Source organism: Eleutherodactylus coqui, chromosome 7 (genome assembly GCF_035609145.1).
Source record: "Eleutherodactylus coqui strain aEleCoq1 chromosome 7, aEleCoq1.hap1, whole genome shotgun sequence".
Lineage (NCBI taxonomy): Eukaryota > Metazoa > Chordata > Amphibia > Anura > Eleutherodactylidae > Eleutherodactylus > Eleutherodactylus coqui.
In genome coordinates this window covers 65,783,849-65,811,328 of record NC_089843.1, presented here as the reverse complement: position 1 = coordinate 65,811,328, position 27,480 = coordinate 65,783,849, and the positions used below count along the sequence as shown (strand labels likewise).

The 27,480-nt window shown below is 47.3% G+C and overlaps 2 protein-coding genes across 2 annotated transcripts in view; one reads left to right on the top strand and one right to left on the bottom strand.

The window, feature by feature from the left end:
- Positions 1-258: 258 nt before the first annotated feature.
- RPL9 (ribosomal protein L9) lies at positions 259-7,980 on the bottom strand. Its single transcript, XM_066573180.1, has 7 exons — positions 7,852-7,980; positions 7,659-7,774; positions 6,192-6,287; positions 5,793-5,925; positions 3,964-4,044; positions 1,741-1,850; positions 259-316 (listed from the first exon to the last, which is right to left on the bottom strand). Exons 1-6 carry the CDS (start codon positions 7,895-7,897, stop codon positions 1,744-1,746), a joined length of 579 nt encoding a protein of 192 aa, XP_066429277.1. The 5' UTR covers positions 7,898-7,980; the 3' UTR covers positions 259-316; positions 1,741-1,743.
- Positions 7,981-9,371: 1,391 nt separating this feature from the next.
- The window catches only part of LIAS (lipoic acid synthetase), a 23,816-nt gene continuing 5,707 nt past the window's right edge, over positions 9,372-27,480 (top strand). Inside the window, exons 1-7 of the mRNA XM_066573178.1 lie at positions 9,372-9,471; positions 16,770-16,936; positions 19,275-19,368; positions 20,620-20,700; positions 21,673-21,829; positions 24,546-24,603; positions 25,194-25,322. Coding sequence (XP_066429275.1) covers positions 9,421-9,471; positions 16,770-16,936; positions 19,275-19,368; positions 20,620-20,700; positions 21,673-21,829; positions 24,546-24,603; positions 25,194-25,322 — 737 coding nt within the window. The 5' untranslated portion in view covers positions 9,372-9,420. The remainder of the gene's footprint in view (positions 9,472-16,769; positions 16,937-19,274; positions 19,369-20,619; positions 20,701-21,672; positions 21,830-24,545; positions 24,604-25,193; positions 25,323-27,480) is intronic.

The following is a 27,480-nucleotide window of genomic DNA, read 5'->3' as shown; positions in this document are numbered from 1 at the left end:
AAGCAGACTGGACGATACGAGCCCCAGACGCTCCACCTCCATTTACTTAGCTATGCTCATTCCTATAAAAAAAGCCCAGGAATGTTTATCGTTGGGATGACCTGTTGAGCATCTACAGACAACAGGTCATCCTGCGAGAGCCCTAGCCCATGTGCTTTCACACAGCCAAAATGTTTAGGCAACATTATTTTTCCAAGCACCATTTCTTCTATGCGCTTCCAACCTAGGTAAAGAATTCATAGACCGAGCCACAAACGCTTAGATAAATTGTCTTTATTTTGCAACGCAGCACCCAGTTCAAACGTCTGAGGTCAACCTGTAAAAAGGGGGGAGAAGAAAAAAAAATAAATTAGTAGTAGCACCAGCATTACTGCAATTCCTGACACATACAGGTTAACTGAACTACTCATATAATCCTGTGTAATATAGATTGTAGGTGTGCATTCACACGGCAACAGTTGCTATGGATTTTGATGCAGATTTCACTTCAACTTTAGTTCAATTGAAATTGTGAAATCAGCGACATGTGAACGCACTCTTATATTATCTACCAATTACTGAGCACAATATTGTCCCCAATGCAGCAGAAACCAATTAATACTGTAGCCAAATGCCTGCAACTACCCCCAAGCTGGATAGTCCACTGCCTGATTGTGCAGCATTACAAATCTGGGAGAGCATGGTGACAAATCCCTATGGGATCTACACTAGCGACAGCCAGCGGTGGTCAAATAACTTCACATGTCTATTGCAAAGCTATCTCCCATTATATAATTATTGCTGATTTTATGGGAGCGTTCTCTTCACATACTGAAAGTCCTTACGGCAGTGTCCCGCAGGAGCCACATGTGGCATCAAGGATGTCCTAGCATTACTAGAGCTTTGTACTCAAGTCAAAATTTTAATCAATAGCCGTTCCCACTAATGTAAAAGTCGTATCACTAAGCCATTGTCTTTAAGATTCTTCACTTTTACTACTTAGTCTGGCTCAACAGCATTTGTCATATTTGAATGTGGCTCACAACCCATGAAGGATTGGGTGGCAGTGCCTTCCAGTACTGTAGTAGACTGGTGTCACATTCGCTGTGTCACCTACACATCTCACTGGGTGCCTCAGAATTAAAGGGGTTGTCCCGCGGCAGCAAGTGGGGTTAAGCACTTCTGTATGGCCATATTAATGCACTTTGTAATATGCATCGTGCATTAAATATGAGCCATACAGAAGTTATTCACTTACCTGCTCTGTTGCTGGCGTCCCCGTCGCCATGGTGCCATCTAATTTCAGCGTCTAATCGCCCAATTAGACGCGCTTGCGCAGATGGGCCTTTTCCCTTCGGCTCAGCAGCAGCGGCGGCGTTCTGGCTCCGCCCTCTTGTATGAGTCATTGCATAGCTCCGCCCCGTCACATGTGCCGATTCCAGCCAATCAGGAGGCTGGAATCGGCACACGTCATGGGGCGGAGCTACGCGATGATGCTTACAAGGGGCGGAGCCAGAACGCCGCTGCTGCCGAGCCGAAGGGAAAAGACCCATCTGCGCAAGCGCGTCTAATTGGGCGATTAGACGCTGAAATTAGACGGCATCATGGCGACGGGGACGCCAGCAACAGAGCAGGTAAGTGAATAACTTCTGTATGGCTCATATTTAATGCACGATGTATATTACAAAGTGCATTAATATGGCCATACAGAAGTGCTTAACCCCACTTGCTGCCGCGGGACAACCCCTTTAATCAACTTACCCTTTATTCCTCAAGCTGCTGAACTGTTCCCTTCTCGGAGACGTAGATACCATCCAAGAATTTTCTGATATCCTTGTTCTTCACTGTGGTGGCTTGCTGGATCAGGGCAGCTAGAAGCAAAAGAGGCATCATTTAGGGTCACATAGCCTCCATTACCAGGCAATTCATACAGCAAGACTTGAAAACATTGATTGCACTTTTTCCAGCAACACAATCTACTGCTATGAGTATATACTGCGCATATAGTTTCATATTACTAAGCCTGTTGAATGCACAGTACCAGTTACTACTAGACTAGGTCATCAAGCTTTTCTGACCTAGTCACAGTAGGTTTATCGGTATCCATTCTTGCAATGCATCCAGTTATAGCACTGCTACCAAGGCGGCTCTGCTCAACATCAGATACATGAAGATATGACCTAAAATAAACTGGTTATCTGATAAAAAAAGTATCACTGCCTGGATGGAAAGTTTATAGTTGAAATTTTAAGCAGTTTAATCTTTTGTTTTGCAGATTTGAGAGGTTGTCCAGTTATAAATGTTAAAATTTTTGCCAAGCAACTGAAAACAAAACTAATCTATTTACTAGAAATGAGCGAGCGTACTCGGCCACGCCCCTTTTTCACCCGAGCGCCGCGATTTTCGAGTACTTCCGTACTCGGGCGAAAAGATTCGGGGGGGGGGCCGTGGGGAGGGAGAGGGCTCCCCCTGTTCCCCGCTGCTACCCCCCCGCTCCGCCACGCCCTGCATCTTTTCACCAAGGTTTGGGGTGTCGTTTTGTAGCATCTCATGTGTGAAGGAACCCATAGGAAACCATGGGCTTCTCATACATGCGATTTGTAGCATTGTGGAATGCTACAAAATCACACGACTGTCACCAGTGTGAAGGAGGCCTAACCCAGTTCTTCCAGTCTAAAAGAGAAAGTCAGGCAATTGCTGCCTGCCAATCAGAGGCTGCAGTGTCACTTGGCATCAGTGTTAACATCCTGGATGCCAAGAGCTCCTAACGGTGATGCTGCAGCCTATAATTGGCAAGCAATGGTCACCTGACTTCTGCTGTCAAAGAGGAGAAATCGCAGGGCTGCAGCAATATCACCAGGGCTGAGGGTGAATAAAGTTTTATACTTTTCACTCATTTGAAATAAAATTTTAAAAATATGACTGTGTAAACAGACAACCCCTTTAAAGGGAACCCGTCAGGTCACCTAAGCTGTGGGCAGCAGGGAACAGTGACAGTCATGAGGATTTCGGAGTCTGGCCCTTATAGCCCATTTAGACAAGGATTATCACTCAAAAGATGTCTTTTGACCGATAATAGTTGTGTCATTTACAGCGCAAGATGATCGTTCAAACGTTGAGCGATTACCTTGCGCTCCTAGCAGAAGATTCAGCTGTTCCCCGGTCGGCTGTTATACAGCCAAATGATCAGAGCAGAGGATGCAGAAGACAAGCAGGGTGCCCTCGCTTATCGTCTGCATCCAGCTGTTCCCTGCTCGGAGCGCCAGGCTGTTATACAGCCGAGCAGGGTATGGAGAACACAGCTGGACCTCGCTGTTCTTCATACCCAGTGCGGCTTTGAACAAAGGAGGGGGGTGTTAGGGATATTGATATACCTATTGTGATTAGGTCAAATATGGCATCATTAGTAGGCTGTAGGCCTGCATGGTGTGCTGCATGTACCATGTGACCTGACACCCGGTATTTACTCTTGTGTAGGAATAAGCACTAAACAGCCACCCTCCTTAATATAAGGAGGGTTTATGAGTGGCGGTTTCATCGGTGTCCCCCTCTTACTTGTTCCTTCATTTAGCAGTCTGGCTGTCTGCATGTTGAGGGCTAAGCCTGCCCTCTTCTATCAGTAAGTATATGGCCATTTTCTGTGATTTTTTAATTGTCTATTTGTGTGATTTTTCACTCCCGATTTTGGCTTCAAAAAACCTGAACAAAAATTGCATGTGTGAACACACTCATATGCAGCGGGAGCTTTGCATCAAAACCTGCACCACCTGGTGAGATGCGGCCAGTCCCAGATTGCAGATGACCAGAGCACAAATCCACAAACCCCCAGCATCTCTTGCAGGGGCAAACAAAATAAACCCCAGCATTTAAAAAAGGAACAGTCTAAGCAACGCACAGTCATCAAGATCATGGCGGCCATTTACTTTTATCGCTCCAGTGAGAATATTTTATCCACACTTCGCTATAAAGTAATGTACAACTTACCAGAGTTTGACACAAGCTCAATGTCATTGCCTTCAAGAATCAGTTCATCCTTCTGGGCTTGGGACAGCGAACAGCTAACGCCTATGAGGAACAAGAAGCAAAGCATTATATCTAGCCACGTTCATAGTGAGATCTAGAACATACAAGTCACAATGCTGTCACAGAATATAAAGTATTCAGAAACTGTGTGCACCCTTTATAATGGCAGCTTCTGCTCACACCAGAGCCATGACTTCTGTTAGTAGCCAAATCTATTATGATGCAGTAGTCACATTATTATGACCACCAGCTAATATCCAGAGCAAGGGCCGCATTGACAGCGGCTAGACGGGCCGGAGTGACTCGGTAAGGAGCTGGTAGGTGGTCTCCGGTATCTGGAGTCATGCTGACTGCAGTGCATCCCACAGTTGCTACGGGCAGCGAAGGCTGTGAATAAAGAGGTCCAAAGCCGGGGAATTAAGAGAGCCAGAGAAGTACTTGAAAAGTCTTGGTCGGACATTTCTAGCCAAGGGACATGCTGCATCTGCCCAGGAAAGACAAACAGGACGTATATGCGTACTTGTATAGATTCATAGCCATGGATGAGCAGGCCCAGAGGATGACAAAAAAAAAAAAAAAAAGTCCCCTGAAGCTTGTGTTCTTCTAGCAATTGTTGCAGGGTGTTTGTTCCCATGTTTCTCGCCTGACACACCAACGTCCACCCGTTCAATGTAACACAAAACCGGACTCATCAGACAAGGCAACCCTTTGCCAATCAGGGACGGTCCAATTCCGATACTGCTGTGCAAATTGAAGCTTTTTCTTCCATGCACCCTTGTTAGCGCAGGTGCAGTGACCATCCGTCTGCTTTGGAGCCCCCTGCTACTGTAGCTCATCAGCTGTAGACGACGTTCACCTCGCAGATCAATGGCACGTGGCGCTTCGCAGTTCCCCATCGTGCGATTTAACTACTCAAAATACGTTTTTGCTCCAGCAACATGCGAACGGTTCAAAACTGCCCTGTTGCAAATTATCATCCTTTCTGCAACTAAAAATATAGCCCTTTTACCCATGATGAGTGATATGTGAGCGGACAGCCTATCGCACATCTTATATACCAAAGCAGCCCACACATCACTTTCTTCATGGGCTACGTGCTGCCGACGTCAAGACGTAGCAGGTGGTCATAATGAGACTGAAGATGTGTTGTACAACAAATGCAAACTGTGAACAGACATTTATGGGGCCTGTAGTTTTGACATCCACTGCAGACACGTCAATGTATACTTGTAGTGCCTGTGTGACTAGAGCCCAAGTATAGTTTAGAGCAAGTCACACTATGGGTTGGAAATTGGTGTATGAATATTTTAACCGCCTGCAATACCGACAAAGTACTGACGTTTCTACACAACTGTACGATAATCCTTAGATCCCGATCAACAGGAGAAAGATGAATCTTGCAGTTACGATCAAATGTATTCAACACCAATTGCAAAGTCAGGTTTGCAAAATTTGCGAACTTCCAGCTGTTTGCAAAGAAAAAAAACAAAAACACTTTACAGAAATACTAGTGTGCTGTGCTATGCCGTTTCCATTGCTCCCATTCACTTCAATGAGAGCTACAGAAACAGCCCTACAGAACGGGAGCCGCTTGTTCTCCATTCTGGGCCACAAGCAAGGGACCCATTCTATGACATTCAAATGCCCTGCCAGGGCACAGGAACAGAGGATGCCATCTTGGCACAACCCTTTACTGTAGATGAAGTACATGACTAGTAGCATAAACAGGACTCTGTAGCAGGCCATTTATGTCCAGGAGGATATGGCGACGCCAACTGTTCTCCACGTACCTGTTCTCATACGCACCCTGCGGATATACTTCTCGCCCAAGAAGTTTCTGATCTCCACGAGTGACCCAGCTTCCTGGATAACTACGTTGATGGGAAAGTGAGCGTACACAGATCTCATCTTGTAACGAAAGCCCTACGAGAAAATGATCGCACGGTCAATATTAGTGTCAAGCATGCAGGCAGCTTCAGAGAGGCTTCCAAAACCAGGTACAACTTGGGAAGCCATAATCTACTAGATGCAATATGCACAAGGGCTACAACATTAACCATTTCCAGCTTGCAGCTAAGGTAGTATAATTGCAAAGGACAGAATATAGATATTCTGCCGAGATGTCGTATAGTGAAAACAACGTGATGTATACCAAAGACACAGCAGACCAGGCCATTCACGCAACTCACCAGTGTGACCCCCTTGATCATGTTCTGCACATGGCTGCAGATTGTGCGCACCGTGGCCAGCTCCTTCCTGTTACCCCACCATTTGTCAACACGGAGCTGCAAGAGAAATAACCAAGTAGAACATTAATACAACAAAAGTCATCTGGGAATCGGATTTTTAAGAGGTGGAGGACCGCAATAAAAGAAAAATAATGATTATACAATTTTTTTGCAGTGCCTGACAGCAAGTATCACTCAGTATTGCATGATGACTTGGCTACAATGCTGTCATGCTACGTGCCACAGAGCCAAGCCACGTGAATGCACCGTCTAGTGGCTTCTATGGAACACAGTTTGTGTATTGGCAAACATTGTCATGGCCTAAAACAATCTGACACGGCACAGACATTACTTCCTTGGCCAAACCTTAAGGGTGCTCACTCACATGGGCGTATTGTTCACACGCGTAATAGCTCATTGATATCTATGGGGCCACTCACACCTATGGTGCAGCAGGTCCTATTTTGGTGCATATTACACATGCAATATACATTCAAATTACACATGTGAAAAATACGTGTGTAATATATAGCCCCATCCGTGTGACCGAACCCTAAGGCTGGGGTCACAAGTGAAAATCTTGCGGTGTGTTCGCCGCAAAAACCACATGGAAATTTCACAAGATTTCTGCAGCTGAAGTCCCACGGGTTTTTGAGACAGCTTATTCCGCTGCAGCCATGTCTCCCCATAGAGAGCCCACAGTGAAAATGGCAGTACAATTGACATGGCGCAGGTTTGAATTCCACGCAGCATGTCAGTTTCAGCACGGCCGCAACAAACTGGTGCAGCATGGACAAGATTTTTGCAAATCTCATCCACTTTGCTGCTTAGGCTCGGGCTTAAATTTGCAGGCGGCAATTCCGCCACGTGTGAACCCAGCCTAAGAGTTTTTTCATAAAGGGCATATCATCTCCCCGTGCCAACTAGCACTGACCGACAATGAGCAGATGATCGGCTGTATGGAGACGAATAATCGTTAATGGGGTTGTTCATTCCCATACAGCCATCAATGGTCAGCTACGCATCTTCCTGAGATGTGAACATGACATGCTTGCATAAACAAGACGTGATAAAAAAAAAAAAAAAAAAAAAAAACTTTACATGGGGAAATTTATATCGCCGTCGTCATTCTGACCTACAAACCTGTTAGTCATTTTTAAGGCACTATGAACGCTGTAAAAACTACTGAACCCACCAAAAATGGTGCAGTTCTATATCTTTTTTCCATTTCTCCCCACTGAAGTTTTCATACACTATATGCTACAATAAAAATGGTATAAAAAAAAATACAACTTGTCCCACAAAGCACAAGCCCTCATGCAGCTGTGTCAATGGGAGACAAACAAAAGCAACTATGACTCTTGGAAGACCGGTACAAAAGGATAAATCCCCGGTCCCCAGGTGGGTAAGCCTTCTCCCGATACTCACCCTCCTCTTCTTCCTGCCCAGCAAGCACAATTCCACATTGATGTGGTTGAAGTTTTTCCGCAGGGTTCCTCTGGGCCCCTTCACAGTAACTGTGCGGCCCCTCAAGGAAATCTCAACTGCAAGAAAAGAAGATTGTCAGAAGACGCCTTCTATCAGAGACCCAAATATAGTGCTGATGTGAAGTAAGACTCACCCTTGGCGGGGATGTCAACAGTCTGGTTGCTGAGAATGGTCTTCATTCTAGAAGAAGGCAGAACAGGTTAGTAACTGGCAAACAATGGGCATCAGGCGGCAACTAAAGAAACAGATTAACACGTGACCCTAAAGGGCTGCTCTAGAGGTTCTGGAGAACCTTTTAAAAGGGGTCACGCCACAAAAATAACCTCCCCCATCTATCTGTAGGATGGGGGAACAACAGTAACTTTGTCCCCAACTACTTGGACGCTCACAAGAATGCAGACCCCAAGCGTCCCCCGAATGACTGGAGTGGTGGGCTACCTCCATGCTGATTTCTATGAGACTGCTGGAAAAATAGAGAGCTATCATCTCCAGAGGCCCTATATAGGCGAATGGAGCAATAACACAGACGTGACCAGTGCGCCATTGATGACGGACCCCCGTTCTCATCTATCAGGGTGCCAGAAGTCAGACCCCACAGAATGAAGACTTATTAGGTGGTAGCCGTCCATAGAAAGCGGGATGGACAGCGACAGCTGCAGCAGCGGCCGGCCGGAGAAGTCTGCAGCATATTGGGTCCATTTTTTTAAGTCATCTGCAGCGGGACAATTTAAAGGGGTATTCTGGGCCTTTAACTACTGATGGCGCATCCTCTACAGATCACTAACTGATCGACTGCGGCCCACCGCATGGGATCCCCGCTGATCGGGCGGCTTGCTGTCAGTGCAATTGGCCGGATGTGACCATCAGTGGTCAGGGCCGGAGTGTAATTGCCAACTTTACGCTTGGATTTCAGGAGTGATGCCCCCGGTTACACTTGCGGCACTGACCACTAAGGACCATGTCCAGCCTGCTGCACTGACAGCGCCCCCCTCAGGGCAGGTCACCTGTAGTCCTAGTGCACCCCAATCCTACTCATAGCTCACCAGCGGATCGGCGGGGGTCAGCCGCTGGGACCCCTCAATAACACTTATCAGCCAGATCCACAACAGTAAGACATCTCCGATGCAATGGAGGCTGACCAAAAACAAGTGTGACCCCTACAGGTTGATGCACCAAAGGGGAGTGAACTCCTGCGGCTGCAGGGGGCGCTCTCACACTGCAGGCACATCCTTACACCTCACACAGTGTAAAGGACGAGCCGTGGATTGTAGCCATAGCCTCCAGGCCCGCCGGGGAAGCAGACATTATCACATAGTTATCCACCACACAGCGACACAATACATCCGCCATCACTGACGGAACACCCCGAGGAGTCTCCCCGCCATATCCTTATGTGCCGAAACCGCCGCCATAACCAGGATGGACACAGATTCCAGAGCCGATCTATTCGCCGGCCGCCATCTCCTTACCTCGCTGCTGACGGGGGGAAGGAAAGACGCGTGTCGTCATCACGCTTTTATACTGCCGGCGACGTACAACTCCGGCACCGCCCACAGGTCAGGTACGTAGAATACGCAGTCATGAGCAATCCATGCTCGATGTAATGGAGAGTCACGTGCTCTGTAACTAGTAGAAAGAGTCAGACACGATTAATCGATCTTGGCGACCTGCAGCTACCGCTGTGCCAAGTGGAAGGGGCAAAATGAGGCTGCTCGGGGTGAAGAAGGGGGCAGAGTTGCTGCGGGCGGCAGGGGTGAGCTATAGATATTAGCAGACATTGTCCCTCCCCACACCCCTGCTTATCACTGCATGCAGTTGTTGGGTATACTGTATACAATGTATTGTTTCTGATGAATACTACAATGACAGTTGTGGTTCTTGAGGTTTCTCCGCCAGCCGTGTCCGGGTAGCGTACTGCATTTTATTAGCAGTGTATTTGGGAGATGTGGCCTCGGAGTTTGAGGTTTTGCACAGAATCGTTGTTGTTCGAGTACTACACCGAGTATTACATACTTCTGGGTAGTGTTGTGAAAGTATGGAATACATTTTACGCAGTAGTGTTGTGTGCGAGAATTACATGTGCAAAAAAAGCTTTGAAGTAAAATTGTACTAACAGGGCCCCAGACGCTGATCATGCAGCTTGGTTATAATTAACCTTTGTAATGTTTTACTAAGAGAGGAGCATTACACATGCTGTGGACTTTGAATTGTTTACCTTGTGGGGGATGCCACACTGTATAACCTCTTGCAATGGAACAATAAACACAAGAGCTTGGAAACCTCCCTTGAGTGTTTCTCATTTTCTTCTCCGATGCATCAAATTATAATAATTGGGCATTCCTGATTGATAAGGCCACCATACCTCTTAAAGGGATTGTCCCACAGGAAAACCTACATTTTTGTTTCTGCCCAGTCCCCCTGGCGAGCAAAGGGCATACAATAGCCATTTAAGCCATTTTTAAATGTGATTCCCACTCACCTGGAGCACCTTTTATGCAGTTATATAATTTTCATTTTAAAGATGGTGCCGCTGGTCTTCTCCCACGGTGCACCGTGGTTGTTCTTCTACTCCGTGCGCGGTCCCGGTGACGTCGGTCACATGATCAAGTGACCAACGTCATCGAGGTAGGCGGGCAGCTTACAGATCCATCTGATGACAGGGAGGAGAGGCCGGCCGAGGGAGGAGTCAGGCCGCAGCGCCTGCTCCTGGACCAAAAGCGCGCGAGCACGCTGCAGAGGCTCGTCCACGAGGAAGAAGAGACGTTCTGCGCAGGTGCGATTGATGAAGCAGCCAGAAGAGGATCGTTGGTCGGCGCCAGGACAACGGAGTCGTCAACACGGGGGGGGGCGGGCGGGGGGCACCCGGGGGGGGGGGGCACCCCGGCACCCCCACCCCTGTAGGTAAGTAAATAACTTCTGTATGGCACATATCTCATGCACAATGTATATTACAAAGTGCATTAATATGACCATACAGAAGTGTATAGATTAACTTGTATCGGCGAGACAACCCCTTTAAGTATCAGCTAAATTACGTGATTACTTCCAGCAGCGTGCTCAGATGTCCTTCCCCCAGGTTGGAGTCACAGCTCCACCTGCTCCTACCACCACTGGGACTACTTTGGCCTTCACTTTCCACATCCTCTCTAGTTGTTTTTTCAGGCCCTGCTGCTTCTCATACTTCTTCCTGATGTTGCGTCATTTGGTGCTGCTACATCTGTCACCACCACTGTCTACTGGTCTTCGGCAATCACCACAATGTCTGGTTGGTTGGCCAGTCTCGGTTTGTCTGTCTATATCTGGCATTTCCTGTTCCAGGCTTAGTAAGGTTTTCCTCAGCGCCCGCCTCTTTATTAAAGGGGTTGTCCCGAGGCAGCAAGTGGGTCTATACACTTCTGTATGGCCATAATAATGCACTTTGTAATATACATTGTGCATTAATTATGAGCCATACAGAAGTTATAAAAAGTTTTTTACTTACCTGCTCCGTTGTTAGCGTCCTCGTTCCCATGGAGCCCGACTAATTTTCGGCCTCCGATGGCCAAATTAGCCGCGCTTGCGCAGTCCGGGTCTTCTGTAGTCTTCTATGGAGCCGCTCGTGCCAGAGAGCGGCTCCGTGTAGCTCCGCCCCGTCACGTGCCGATTCCAGCCAATCAGGAGGCTGGAATCGGCAGTGGACCGCACAGAAGAGCTGCGGTCCACGAAGCAAGAGGTTCCCGGCGGCCATCTTCACAGGTAAGTATAGAAGTCACCGGAGCGCGGGGATCAAGGTAAGCGCTCCGGTAAGCTGTCTGTACGTCCCTGCATCGGGGGTTGTCTCGCGCCGAACGGGGGGGGGGTTGAAAAAAAAAAAAACCCGTTTCGGCGCGGGACAACCCCTTTAAGTGCAGTTCAGGTGTACATTTCTGGCATAATTTATGCCACTTTGTGGTGTAAATTCTACTGTCAGTCTGGGGTGACCATGGTCCCCTCTGACAAGTCACAACCACTTTTCAAAAAGGTATCAGGGCTGGCATAAAAGGCTAAAAAGTCACAAAATGTTGCAACTTTTTGTGCTAAAAAACTGGTGTAAAGCCTTCATAAATGTCCTCCTATGTGCTGGACTAGTTCTGAGGCCTCCCAGCACAGTCTGTACTTTGAATCCTTTCTAGTGTGGTAGATGACAACTTCATACACAAAGTTGTCATTCTCCCAATCAGCTTCATAAGGTCGTCGCCTGGAATGATTTTAAGACCATCTTTAAGGAATTCCCAGTGTTGCTGGGCACTTGTTGGCTGCTTTTCCTTCTTTCTACAGTCCAACTCACCCCAAACCATCTCAGTTGGTTTTGAGGTTGGGTGGTTGTGGAGACCGATCTGATGCAGGACCTATGTTGTTGGTCAGATAGCCCTGGAGATGTGTTTTGGGTCATTGCCCTGTGTAAAAACAAATGATGGCCCCACTAAGACCCAATGTCCACTGGTGGATTTCAATTGCGGGTCAGAACGGGACACCCACGCAGATGATCCGCAAATCAAGCCGCCCATAGGAAAACACGGGCACCCGCAACTGAATCAAAGCATGCAGATCTGATTTGTGGACCTTTGGGTGAGGAAATCAAATCGCAGCATGCTCCGTTTCAGCATGGTTCCCATGCACAGAGCTTCCATTGAAGACAATGGATGCCATGCGATCCGCAGCCCAACTGCAATTGACATTGTGGACATTCCGTGGATTCCACGGGAAAGCAGGTGTGTTTTATTAAATTCTACTGCGCATGTGCGCCAGCTGAAAGCCCGTGGACATTAGCCCTAAATGTAAACCAGATGGGATGGCATGTCGTTGCAGAATGCTGTGGTATTCATACTGGCTAAATTTGCATTGAATTTTTAGTAAATCCCCAACAATGTGACCAGTAAAGCATCACACCTCCTCCATGCTTCATGGTGGGAACCACCCATGTAGAAACCACCTGCGCACCTGTTCTGACCTTCACAAAGACCTGGTAGTTGTAACCAAAAATCTTAAATTTTGACTTATCAGACCATAGCAGATTTCCAGTGATTTAATGTCCATTCCTTGTGATTCTTGGGCCGAGCATGTCTCTTCTTGTTGATGTTCCTCAGTAGTAGCTTCTTTGCAACAATTCACCCATTAAGGGTGCATTCCCACGAAGGTATATTGGCTTGGTTTTCACGCCGAGCAGATATACGTTGTCCTCGTGTGCAGGAGGGGGGAGGATGGAAGAGCCAGGAGCAGTGCTCTGAGCTCCCGCCCCCTCTCTGCCTCCTCTCCGCCCCTCTGCACTATTTGCAATGGGGAGAGGCGGGGCGGGGCTAATTCTCGGAACTTAGCCCCACCCCCATCCCGCCTCCTTTCATTGCAAATAGTGCAGAGGGGCGGAGAGGGGGTGGAGAGGAGGCAGAAGCTCAGTTCCTGCTCCTGGCTCTTCCAGCCTCCCCCCCCCCCTGCAGAGAGAGACGACGTATATCGGCTCGGCGTGAAAACCCAGCCTATATACGGTCGTCTGAATCCACCCGTAACTTGATCTTCCTTTCCTGAGAGCCATTTTCATCATAGCATGGAAGAGCCAGGAGCAGGAACTGAGCTCCCGCCCCTCTCTGCCTCCTCTCCGCCTCCTCTCCGCCCCTCTGCACTATTTGCAATGAAAGCAGGCCGGACGGGGTGGGGCTAAGTGTCAAGAATTAGCCCGCCCCTGTCCCGCCTCTCCCCATTGCAAATAGTGCAGAGGGGCGGAGAGGAGGCAGAGAGGGGCGGGAGCTCAGTTCCTGCTCCTGGCTCTTTCAGCCTACCCCCCCTGCAGATGAGGACACCGTATATCGGCTGGGCGTAAAAACCGAGCCGATATACGTTCGTGTGCATGCACCCTAAAACTGTGTACCAACGCTAACTCTGCACAACACAGCCGATGCTCCCAAACACATCGAGAAATTCCGCAAATTAACTTTTCACAAGGCATACGTGTTAATTGAAAACCATTCCAGGTTGCAACCTCATGAAGCTGACTGAGAGATTGCCAAGTGTACAAAACGGTCATCAAAGAAAAAAAGGGTCTACTTTGAACATTTTTAAATATAAGGCTGGGGTCACACGGGGCGTAGTTGCCGCGGAATTTCCATGCAGACCTTTTGCACCGCAATTCCGCCCGCGGCTTTTTATCCCGAGATTAGCCAGCAAAGTGGACGGAACTTGCAAAAATCTCGTCCACATACTGTGGCCGATCCGTTGCAGCCAAGCTACACTGAAATTGACATGCCACGCGGAATTCAAAGACGGGCCATGTGAATTCTTTCCCCATTTCTGCAGCAGCCGCCCTACTCTCTACGGGAAGAGATAGCCGCAGCGGAATGCAAGTGGTGAAGCCGCTCCAAAATCCACAGCGAAAGCTGCATTTCTCCCACGGAAATCTCATGGTATTTCCATGCGGTCATTCTGCAAGATTTCCGCAGGATTTCGATCCCGTGTGACCCCAGCCTAAATTGTGCTGTTTTTCAACCCTTTTCTTGATTCCATACGTGTCCCTTCATGGCTTTCATATTTTCAATATGAATTAGGAAATAAGAAAAAGCACAAAAAGTAAAGTTGTGTCCATACTTTTGACTGATGCTGTATAAGTATATACTGAATGGCCACTTCATTCTGGGCCCCATCTAGTAGCATATTGGACCTCCTTCAGAACTGCCGAAATTCATTGCAGCATAGATTTCACTAGGTGTTCTAATCGTTCTGCAGCAATGTTTGGTCATGTGGACAGAAAAGCTTCTGGTAGTTGCTGCAAATTGGATGGGGATACTGACATACACTGAGCAGCTGACAGGAAGGGTTCATCAATTCATGCTGCTTGTGCCAAATTCTGACCTCCCATCAGCACGGTGCAGCAAAAGTCTGGATCTATCTGACCAGGCCATGTTTTCCCACGGCTCTCTTTTGCACTCTTTTGCCTACTGGAGTCTCGTCTTTCTGTTTCTCTTAGGCCTCTTTCACAGAAGCATGAAAATCACGCCAAAGTTACCCCACGGAACAATAGGGCGGCTAACTGTGCTAAAAATAAGCATGAATGGACGATTTCCTGTAATCAAGTCCCGAGTTTAATTAGCGGTGATATTGCCCATACACACTATTGGGACGTGGTGTTGCTTTAAAAAAGCACTGCTGCTCCGAGAGAAGAGAGAGGTGAAGGAAAGCCTTGGGGGGAACCTCTTTTCTGCAGGGCTTCGCTTCATCTCAGCGGGGTTTTCCTTCATCCCAGCAGGGCTGAAGGGATATCCCCAGCAGTGGCAAGACTGGGGGTCACTTGCAGGAAAGAAGAAGGAAATCCCCAGCAACAATGTGTGCTAAGGAATGATGACTTGTGTGGTATTAGTGTATCTTGTCGCCACCGGCCCCGCTCCCCTCTCAGGTCCTGGAACTCAGTGCAAAGTGACAGCGGCGTAACGTGTGCTCCAGCGGCTAACCCCTTGGCACACCGGTTTATTCTTCTTTGTCACCGGCCTCCCTGCACTGCCCAGTGGAGGAGGATGAGCAGCTTCACCGGCAGCCTCCTTGCACGCTGCAGCAGGGGCGGACAATGAGGGAGCGGCAACGACAGCGGCAGCACACCGCTACTATTACAGTGATAGCTGGAGGGAGTGAGGGGGACGGGGAGACTGCAGGGGAGCGACAACACAAAGTAACTGCGGGGACAGCGCTGCAGATGCAGGGGGACACAGCCTGCAGGGAAGCGCAGACACAGCTATGGCAATCCGGGGAGTGAGGGGGACGGATGATGCAGGACAGCGAGGACAGCGCTGTGCAATGAAGGGGGACGGGGACTGCAGTGAAGCGGCAACCGCTCTGGGCAGGGAGGGGGACGGAGGCTGCAAGAAAGCGGGGACACCGCAATGTAATTCCGGCGACATGAAGGCTGTAGGCCATCTTGCACACTGCTAGGACCTTCTATGTTTGACCCTATCGGGAGCTGGGGGTGTGAGAAGGGCGTTCCTCCTGTCAAACCCCTAGCTTCTGGTTGCGTCAAGATACACTAATACCGACTTCTGCATTCGGACGCTTTAGTTGGGCCACCAGTGTTGTACTTAGTTATGCTTTGCTTGAGTGCTCATCAGAACTATTCTTGACATCCTCCTCTGAAATCTTTCATGGATGAGTTGTTTCTATCCACAGGATCCGCTTCCGCTGGATGTCTTTCCCCGATCACATCATTTTCAGTATACTCTTCACATGTTGCATGTGGTTGGCAGGGAAAGCATGTCCCTATCCAGTCTCTTACTGATGACCAGGCCTCAGATCACTCAGTCTTAGGCCTCCTTCCCACGAGCGTGACGGGCTCCGCCGCGTAATATTACGCTGTGAAGCCCGTCACGGCGCCCCCCAGAGCCCCTATACTTACCAGCGGAAGATCGCGTGAAATCGCTTCCCCGCCCACCGCCGCCGCGTCACCGCCCGTCACCGCCCACCGCCGCCGCGTCACAGGCCGTGTCACGTGCACGGCCGGCCGTGTCACGTGACGCGGCCGGCCGCGTCATATGGCGTCATATGACGCGCGGCGGTGGGCGGGAAAGCGTTTTTTCACGCTATCTCCCGCTGGTTACAGCGGGAGATAGCGTGAACGGACGGCTTCCATTGACTGCAATGGAAGCCGTCAGTGCGTACAGCCCGTCCTCACCCGCAGAAAATAGAGCATGCTGCGGGTGAGGACGGGAGAAATCGCGGTGCGTAATTCCGCGGTGGAATTACGCATCGTGAGCATTGTGCTATTAGGTTCAATAGAACCTAATAGCTGCGGGCAACGCAGCGGATTTTCGCCGCGAATTACGCGGCGGAAATCCGTTCGTGGGAAGGAGGCCTTAATATTCTAATGTGGATTCACACTGAAACTAATTCACGGAAACCTTGCTCTTGAGTTTATGTTGCACTCCGGGGTCACATATCTACTTTCCATCCAGGGAAGCTCCAGTCGTGAAAGGTTCGGGGTCTCCAATAGTGACCAGTCAGTGTATCTATATACGTACACACAGGGTAGTGTATAAAGTTCTGTGATGTTCTCTCTTCCAGTTGGCAGAGTATCACACTTCTTACAGACTGTTGGCCGGATTACCAGATGAAAAGAAGGACCTCATTCAAAATGGACCAGATTTACGAGACTTTATATCCGGGGATCTCGCAGATAAAAATACCTGGTCAGATTACAAAGGCAACCTGAAGCGCCAGAAGGGAGAAAGGTATGGAGATCTGTTCTACCCCTTAAATGTGGTGTATTGTACTTCTTGTATAATATTACGTGCGATAACTCGCCTAGCATGGCTCTCCGGGATTGTTCTTGTTGCTTTATCCTTTAGACGGACAGTGCCGGAGTTGGTGCAACCAAGTATGCATGTTAAAGGGATTGCCCGGCCCATAACAAAAACTATTTATAATGGTGTATAATAACAACCGGACTAATACTCCACTTACTAATCCCTTGCCGATGCTTCACTGTCCGGCGCAGTGCCTGTTCTTCCTGGCCCTCCGATAACGTATTGACAGAGCATGTGACTGCTGTAACCAATCACTGGCTGTTGTGGTGTCCCTTCGACAGCCAGTGATCGGTTTCAGTGGTTACATGTGATGTTGGCACGGCATCCCTAGAGCAGGAAGACCAGAGACCGTCGGGGAACCAATGAAGTGTAGGCACTGGAGCAACAGAGCAGTGGGAAAATGAGTATTAGGGTCATTTAACACAATTGTTGGGCGTTTAATTGCTCAACAGACATCCCAGTGATAATCGCTCCTATGCTTTCACACAGGGGATCCCTCTGGGAATGGAGGTGGAGCGGGCCAGAGATCGCTTCTGTTCATAGATGAATGAGCCCCTGTCTACACCGGCTGATCATCATTTGACTCTTATGCCGGCCTTAACTGAAGGAAAAATGAAAAGCGAATAAATTATTGTTTGTCAATCAGTCGCTGGCAGCGTTTAGGCTGGGTTCCCATGGGGCGGATTCCCGACGGAAATCCCGCGGTATGGCCGCAGCAAAAAAACGCGAGATTTCTTCTGGGAGAACCGCTGCTTCAAAACCCACGGCGGTTTTGAAGCGGCCGGCGCTCCCATAGAGGAGAGCGTGGCCGCAGCGGGAAAAAAATAAATAGACATGCTGCGGTCGGCAAATCTGCGCCGCAGCGGCTTCTGCCGGCTTAGCCGCAGCGGATTTGCCGTCCCGTGTCTCGTCCACATGGCTGGCTAATCCTGGGATTAGCGGCCGCATGCGGATTTGCTGCGGCGAAATTCCGCACGGAATTTCCGCGGCAAATCCGTCCCATGTGAACCCAGCCTTATATTGAACGATTATTATTGAGATTCGCACGATCCAGCGATAATCTTAACTACAATCGTTCCATGTAAAAGGACCCTTTGTTATTTTACACCATTGTACAATATGTTTTCATGGAATTGAACAACTCATTTATAGGGGTTTTCTGTGGAAAATACTAATGATGATCTATCCTCAGGATAGTTAATAGGCTGCGGTACGTTGCTCTGGACCCTGACCGATCAGCTGTGTGGGCGCATGCTGTCAGCACCACAAATACACAGAAGTCGGAGCTGAAGTCTCCGCACCGACCTCTGTTTACTGGCCGGCGCTTTTAACTGCAGGCACAGCTTGCATTGATTTCAATAAGACCCAAACTTGTAGTTACAAGCGACGGCCATTATGCGGAGGTCGGCGTAGAAACTTCTGCTGTTTCCACTCCGAACTCTGTGTATTTGCGGCGCTGACAGCATGCGGCAGCTCAGCTGATCAGTTAGGGTCCCCAGGGTAAGGTCCTAAGGATAGGTCATCAATAGTATTTTCCACGGAAAACCCCTTTAAAGAAGTGATTACAGCAAATCAATTATTAACATGGCCGACTTTTTGCGGTTCTGTATGTGTGTTGGGAAACAGGGAAAAGTAATGAGAATTGCTGTCTACTTTTCCTGCTTGCTGTCAGTGGGGTCTAACTCCCAATAACCCTCCTTATAGTAGAATGAAAAGCTCTGCAACTATAGAAATATACTTTGCATTTCTGTTACTAATATTTAGGATCTAGATTTGCTATTTAAGGTAAGCCGCCACGTATGTGGATTTTGCCCTTTTTCAATGGGCAAATCTATGTGTGAAATTTCCACTGTGGATTTGGTGCAGAATCTGCGTCAAGAAGTGGCACGTCTTTTTTAATTTTTTTTTTCCGCTTGCATAAAAAATCCTCGCTGAGTAGTCTGCATGGATTCACACTGAATGTCACGAGGCACGGATTTGATGCGGAATCCATGTAGATTCCGCGTCAAATCCGCTGCAAATTTTTTGCCACGTGAACATACCGTAAGGGCGTTTACAAAGATGATCCCTTTTATTGGCAGCAAGTTTTTCCAAAGCTGAATGGGGTTTTCTGAAAACTCCTTCATTTGCATTGTACTGCACTGCTGTCAAGGATTTCCAGGCGGCATCTATGCCAAAAATCCGCAATGTGTTAACCACGGCCTGAGAGTACAATTTTTTTCAATGCATTTTGATTTTTAAGTACTTTTCATCCATTTTTCAGGTTAAAGCTTCCACCTTGGGCAAAGACTAAGATTCCAATGGGCAAAAATTATAATAAACTGAAAAACACATTGAGAAGCCTGAATCTTCATACGGTAAGGATTAGGCGACCCGAAAATCAGGGTAAGGCTTATTTTTGGGGTAGGGCTTATTTTTGGGGAAACACGGTATTAGTGATTCCCCTCGCTTCTCTAGCACTACATTACTAGGCAGATTAGCCACTCAGTTCCCTGGGGCGGCTGCATGCACAAGATTTATCGGTGGCTCACAACTTGCTCTCCGCAAAATGACGAAAAAGAAGGATCTTTATTTCCTCGTGGCCCTTAGACAAGCCAATCTTCGTTTGAATGAACGCATGACGTCGCCGCTAATTTGGTCGCACCCGTGCAGCCTGTTTAGATAGGCCAAGGCAATGCAAAGAAGAATCGTTCAGTCCCTGGGGGGTCTTGTGCCCAGGATCCCCAGCAATCAGCAGTTATTGAGCCAGCTATTGGTTGGCACGGAGCTGGAAGCTGGCAGCTCCATCCCCATTGTAGCCCGGTTTGGAAATTACAGGCACATCTCCCACTGAATTCAATACCTGCATTGCCAATCTATCCCTCTGCAATGCGGATGGAGCTGTTAGCTTCTGTCTCCATTCCCACTGACAGCTGGCCTGATATTAACTGATCGCCAGCAGCCCTAAGCAGTGGACCCCGCTGATCAACTTTTGAATATCTATCCTGAGGAAAAGTCATTATTAGTAAGTTCCCAGAAACCCCCCCCTAATACTCCATGACATATAAGTACATCCCTTGTGTGTGGGGTTTATATGGAGCGGGATCGGAAGCAGAGCCCACTTCATACATGGTCTTGACAGCTCACACCCAGCCACAATAGGTGCAATGAACTTTCATGCCGATCGCGGCTGTTAACCCTTTTAAATCAGCATTTGGAAGTTCCAAACGGCTTCCTGCGCTGACGTTGTGAAGTGCCATTCAGTTGTCTTTGCAGCTGGGAGCCTTTTAAAGGCTCCCAGGGCTGCCATGTATTTCTGCCTATTAAGACAAGCCTCTGGCCTGTCTTAATAGAATGCCAGCAGAAATACCATATGGTACATTAAATAGTACTATTGAAAAATACAACTTGTCTTGCAAAAAACAAGCCTTCGGACAGCTACATATATGGAAAAATAAAAGTGATGATTTTTTGAAAATTGAGTGGAGAAACCAAAAATGTTAAAAAAATAAAGGGCCGCATACGTAAGGGGTTAATGCGGGAAAGATGTGAGAATGTACATCTAATAACAGCATCATAACTCGTGTAGTTTTCTTTGTCTTCGTAAATGATTGTCTCTGTTGATGTAGGTATGTGAAGAGGCGCGATGTCCCAACATTGGCGAATGTTGGGGCGGTGGAGAATATGGGACTGCTACTGCAACAATCATGGTGAGTAAAGGCATAAGGTGCCACATCTATACCACAGTCTGGCCTATAGTGGTGTGATTACCGTAGACTCCAGCATCACAATAAGGGTGGACACCCACTGGCGTTTTTTTCTCCACTTCGCTGCAAGAGTAAAGTTAAAGTCTCGCAGCGCAGTGCGAGGAAAAAAAACGGCATCACGCTGGGATATCGGCATCACGCCGGCATATCGCCAGTCTTTTCAATGGGGCCAGCGGCAGCAGCGCTAGCCCCATTGAAAAGAAATGGAGAATGCCGGGGACTTCTGCCACAGCTGTGACAGCTGTGGCAGAAGTCCGCGGAATTCTATCCCATTGCTTTCAATGGGATCGGCACTGCTGCCGATCCCATTGAAAGCAATGGTTTCTGCCAAGCCCCGCAGTAAGATTATCGCGGAAGGGCTTAAAATATAAGCCCTTCCCCGATAATCAACAATAAGTGTAAAAAAAAAAAAAATTTACTCACCTCTCCGGCGCTCAGACGCGTCCTCCTGCTGGCTCCCCTGCACTGCTATTAAGCTCTTTCAGCAGGTGGGGATTTAAAAATCCCCGCCTCCTAAGAGGGCTGTGTTGATTGGCTGAGGGCTCAGCCAATAGCAGCTAGTGCTTAGCTATTTGCTGAGCGCTCAGCCAATGACACATAGCCCTTAGCTATTCATTCATTCATTCATGAATAGCTAAGATATTACTATATTGTCCCCGCGAGGATGAAGGAAACTCCTGCCACAGCTGTGGCAGAAGTCCGCGGCATTCTCCCTATGTTTTCAATAGAGCTAGCGCTGCTGCCGCTGGCCCCATTGAAACCACTAGCGATATGCCGGTTCTATACTGGTGTCTTTCTTGCGCTGCGAGGCGAGAGTTTTCTCGTGCCCTCGCAGCGCAAGAAAATAAAAATCGACAGTGAGCGTCCACCCTAAATCCCATATCTAAGATCAGTCATTTTCTTTTGTCTTTGTAGTTAATGGGAGACACTTGTACCAGGGGCTGCCGCTTTTGTTCAGTGAAAACGGCTAAAATACCTCCACCTCTGGATCCAGAGGAGCCGTACAATACAGCTAAAGCCATAGCGGATTGGGGACTGGACTACGTGGTTCTGACTTCCGTGGACCGAGATGGTTGGTATCCGCTATGTGACTGCAGTGCATGAATGTACATGAGCCTCTATACTCATTATCAGTTCTGTGTTGATTATTTTACTAGTGACTTTTGCTTTTGAAGGTAAAATGTGATAAGGGGATGTGAATTTTTTTTTTCAATTTCCCAAAGACCAGAAGCAGCCCCAAAATGGTTGAGAAATAAAAAGAATAATGTCCATTAAAATCAATTAATTTCCATTAAATATTGCACTATTCTAATGCCGTATACTCTGCTTTACTCAGGTGTATTTTCCACTGATTTTCTCCTGCTGTATGTTTATTTAGCCACTAGGTGGAGTATGTCCAGTGCAATTAGATCCCTTTAATTTTAAATTAATTTGAATTTTTGGTTGCTAAATTAAAGGTGTTTTCCAGAAAAATACTGCTGATGACCCATCCTAAGCATAGGTCATCAATAGTGGATCGGCTGGGGTCTGCCTTACGGGATTAGACACCCACTATCAGTGCCACTACACCGGAGTATGTAGCAGTACCTGCTGCTCCAACCTCTGTGTAGTGGCCGGTGCTTGTAACTGCAGACTGGGATCTCATTAAAATTAGTGGGAGCTGCGCCTGCAATTACAAGTGCCGGCCACTACACAGGTTGGAGCAGCCTCTGCTACGTACCCCAATGTGTAACGGTGCTGACAGCAAGCGTGCGATTAGCTGATCTGTTGTGGTCCCAAGCGACGGACCGCAGCCGATCAACTATTGATGACCTATCCTGAGGATAGATCATCAGTAGTTCTTCCCTGGAAAACCCCTTTAAAGTGATTTTTACCATCTTCTACGCCATCACTTTTTGATTGGTGGGTACCGACCTCTGGAACCCAATCGTAGGATGAGGTTGCCACAGTGGTGCAATACCTGAATAGGCCCTCGCAGCATTATTGTGCGCTTCAGCCCCTTCATTTTCAGGATCGGTGGGTTTCCCAGAAGTCAGACCCCCACCAATGATGAAGTGATGGTATATCCTTGAAAAGTATGTAAAAAGAACGTTCAGTGGTAGGGCGCCTCAAAGAAGACATCCCAAATTAAAATGCTGATACAAGGTTATCAGAACTTACATCAGGTGGATAATGTTTTCTTGGAGAGGCATTCAGAATTCCTTTTGCGTGGTTTTGAAGCGCGTGGTGTTTATGGCACGACTGTGACAGACGGAGGCAGAACTTTTTAAAAACTTTTTTTCTTTTTATCAAAATCAACTTTACTGAAAGAACTAGTAAGAATGAACGCTTTCGCTCAATAGGAGAGAAATGGTACCTTTAAAGTTACGTCATTTCGACACTTCGAACGTCTCGCTACACATTTCCATCCTAGTAGAATCAACAAATGTTTTTCCAGCTAATATGGCCACTAGCATCATGGATGGGCGAGGATTAGGCAGGGTCTAGCTTCGTACTATATACTGTCCCCATTCTGGCCAGATTTTCTGGACGGTGACATGTTAGCGGGTGGAACTCCCCTAATAGCGCTCCTAGTGCTGTAAACCGGGCACTTCCTGTAGCTGCATTCAGTACTGCTAGTGCTATCACCGTCTTCCGCTCCCTGACGCTGATCTGGCAGAACAGCAGGGACCTTCACCAATGTTCCATGGGCCTCTACCTCCGGGCCTCCGGCCAATCTGCTATTTCTCTCCCCCCTCCACATCCGGTCCCAGGGATTAACATTACTTCCTTGTTAGCTGCTGCTGTGTCAGAAGTGCGGCAGCGCTGCACCCTTACAGTTTTTGCTGCTTTTTTTGCCATGTTTTGTTTGAAACAAATTTGACATTTGAAATGCATCACAAATATTTGGGTTTTTTTGTAGTGTTTTTTTTTTTTTTTTTGGCGTCCATGGCCTCTAGGTATCACATTTTTTCAGATTTCTCCACTAGAAAAAAAATGCTCGAAAAGCATACAATAAGACCTAAGCATACAATTTTCCCCCAAATGGGCTAATTGGCTCCTGCCTCTTGGGGCTTTTGGCCTTCCTCTGGATCAACAACATAGGAGGATAAACAGGCTGAACTTGATGGACATTGTCTTCATTCGGCCTTACATACTATGTTACTATGTTAAGACCACCTCAAAAAAGCTTGTAAAAATACAAAGTGGTAAAATTAATGGCTTTGTTAGAAGTCAGAAAAAAAACACCATCAAAAAAGTGTGTGTGAATGAAGCCTAAAAGTGACCTTAAAGGCGTTCACCAGAACTTTCATTATTGATGACCTATCCTCCGGATCGGTCAGAAATAGTTGGTCAGTAGGGGTCCAGTGTTGGGGATCCTTGAGCCCGCTGTCAGTGCGGACAGTATTGGAAACAGATAGCACTTTCAACACTGCAGTGGCCTGGTTTGGGACCGCAGGCACAGCTCCCGTTGAATTCAATGGCTACAGGACCAAACTAGGCTGCTGCAATACAAACAATGCTATCTGCTTCCAGCACCTATGGGCAGGCCTGGGGATCAGCGGAGGGGTGGGGATCCAGAGCAGTGGACCCCCGCTGTTCAACTATTTATGATCTTATCCTGAGGGTGGGTCATCGATACTACAAGTCCTGGAGAACACCTCTACCATATACATGGGGTGGGAAGCAGAATAGCACCACAACATGTACTAGGCAGATCTCCCCACTCAGGAAGTCTACTTGTATTTGTAGCTTTTTTTCCCCTTAGTTATTTCCCTCTTTTCAGTATTAATTTTGCTCTTTTCTAGATCTTCCAGATGGAGGAGCCGAACACTTTGCAAGAACAGTGTCTCTTTTGAAAGAAAGGTACATAAAAATATTGATTTTTTTTTTAATTTTTTTTATTAGATTTATTTTTTTCATACAGACCTCTAAATTCATAGCCAGGAGGAGCACACAGTCCATATTACCACACACTTGCATGACAGGGTTTTTCTGGACAAAAACTACTTAGGATAGGTCATCAGTAGTTAATTGCAGGGGACGCAGCATTCGAGATCCATGGCGATTAGTTGATCGCCCAGCCCTGTGTCAGTGCAGCGGGCCAGCCGTCATCATAGGGGACGAGTTGAATTGCCATAGCTGCTTCATTCTCATTGAATACAATGGGAGCTGAAGCGGCTATTACACTTCTGCATCCAATCTTGGTGTTGGAGACAGAAGTACTGGAAGTGTAATAGATGCTGCAGCTCACATTGATTTCAATGGCAGCTATGGCACATCCGCTTTCATCCCATATGATGACATCTGGCCCGCTGTGCAGACGGCGCCAGTGTTCATTTTTAATGGGTTTTATATGCGCTATACAATTTTTTTTTTTTTTTTTTTGTATAATCTTTTCACTTCAGTACTTTTCTGCTCTCCTTAACTTGTGCTTTAACTTTTTTTTTGCTCAGGAACTCCAAAATCCTGATTGAATGTTTGACACCAGATTTCCGTGGAGATAAAAAAGCTATAGAAACCATTGTGCATTCCGGACTTGACGTTTATGCCCATAATGTGGAGACCGTTCCAGCTCTACAAAGGTATTCCCCATCATTCCACAAGCATGATAAGGGTGTGTTCACACGTGGTGGATTGTGGTGCAGATCCACACCAAAATAATTTGTGCTGTGGAATTTGTTGTGGATTCCCATATGGTGCGGATTGTGAAGCAAATCCACAGCAGATTTCACCCTTTCAGTTGAAAGCGTGAAATCTATTGATCTGCATAAAAATCCACAACAAAGGTACGGATTTTGATTCAGAATTTGATGCTGATTTTTGCGCAGAAAATCCACACCAATTCTGTTGTGTGCGAATGTGTCGTTATAAGCTTCATTAGTAGACCCCTGTAAAGGAAGCTGGTCATTAGCAAATTCATGCTGCCTAAACCACGGGTAGCATGAACATAGAACAGGTATGTACATTCCAGGCATCTGTCTTATGCTGAAATACTGATTAATGTAAAATACATGGGCATGATCTAATATAAACATCACAATTAGGCTAGATTCAGACGAACGTATATCGGCTCGGTTTTCATGCCCAGCCGATATACGTCGTCTCCCTCTGCAGGGGGGAAGCCTGGAAGAGCCAGGAGCAGTGCACTAGCTCCCGCCTCCTCTCTGCCTCCTCTCCATCCCTCTGCACTATTTGCAATGAGGAAAGGCAGGATGGGGGTGGGGCTAATTCTTGGAATTTAGCCCCGCCCCTGTCTCACCTCCTTTCATTGCAAATAGTGCAGAGGGGGTGGAGAGGAGGCAGAGAGGGGGTGGGAGCTCAGTTCCTACTCCTGGTTCTTCCATCCTCTCCCCCCCTGCAGATAAGGAAACCGTATATCGGCTCGGCGTGAAAACCGAGCCGATATACGGTCGTCTGAATCCACCCTTAGGGTGCGCTATAAACACTGCATGCATAAAGTGAACTATAAATAGGCAAATAAGGGGAAAATAGATGCATGCAAGATGTAAGGCACACCAAGACCAATAAATAGAACAGAAATGCATACTTTATTGGGACATTGATATCAATGTAAACACCCACAAAACAGGATTTAAAACGACACATACAGACAAGGTAACCACCATGATAAGTAATCCCTGTCTACGCCCTCCTATGCCATAATAAGGCACTAAAGTGAACACTCTAGAATTATAAACAAGCATGAAAGTGCAAATACTACATCAATAGATGTAGCTAATAAGCAAATACATAAAGCAAAATAATGCCGTATCCAGCAGTAAACATTAGTCAACATCTGTCAACAATAAGGTACCTAAGCCAAAATGTATCGAAGTGAGGGGTGAAAATGGAAGAACTGACCCCATGCGTATTGCTACAGTGTCACCCTAGCTTTATCAGCTGATCCCTGATTATTTAATATGGGTATTTACATTGATATTCATTTATTTTCTATTTATTGGTCTTGGTGTGGCTTACATCTTGCATGCATTTTTTTTCTTTCACTGCGGCGTTTCATTATAAACATCCTCTGAAAATCCAGTCCACAGCGCTTGGAATCCTGCGGGTAGGGCTGAGCCGACCGCTCCCCACCCAGATCACCTAGATTGACAGCTTTCTCCCTATACACAAACAAGGACACAGCTGTCACTTGAATTGATGCGAATGGGAAGAGGCTGAGGCTGTACCAACCTCATGACTCCAAGCTTCTTTTTGACAGGATCTTCCAGCCTAAAACATGTAGGATTTCAGAATAATACATACATGCTTGCAATATACATACTTGCTGCAGGATCATGCTGCCTATTGTTCGGGCAGCCTGAACCTGATAGCAGGTTCCCTTTGAATGGGATGATCCTGCTGACACATTCTTGCTACTAATGCTGCATTACACTGATCAACCATAACATTAAAGCCAATGTAAGAGCAGGTATAAACACCACATCCCATAGTATGCAGACAAGCACATTGCTATATGGAGGAGCATTGAGCATTGCACAGGTGCAGAATACTGATTAACAACCACACATACCTACTACATATTGGGAGGGCTGTTCAGTACTATACATGTGCATAGATAGGGAATACAAAGGGTACCAGTCTCACCAATACGTACAATGAACCATGCAGGCTTACAGCATCCACACAATAGATCCCGGCGAGCTGCCCTGCACAAAAGGGATCCACACTGGTACTGACTGCAAACGCATCACAGCTTGTTTTGTACGGGGCTGCATAGCT

What these genes read in the sequence shown, in the direction of transcription:
- RPL9 (XM_066573180.1), bottom strand. Translation starts at nt 7,897, where the DNA reads ATGAAGACCATTCTCAGCAACCAGACTGTTGACATCCCCGCCAAGG. An exon ending in TGGGCAGGAAGAAGAGGAGG is followed by an intron (nt 6,288 to 7,658) that starts GTGAGTATCGGG and finishes TTTCTCTTGCAG; the next exon opens with CTCCGTGTTGACAAATGGTG. An exon ending in TGAGCTTGTGTCAAACTCTG is followed by an intron (nt 1,851 to 3,963) that starts GTAAGTTGTACA and finishes TTTTGCTTCTAG; the next exon opens with CTGCCCTGATCCAGCAAGCC.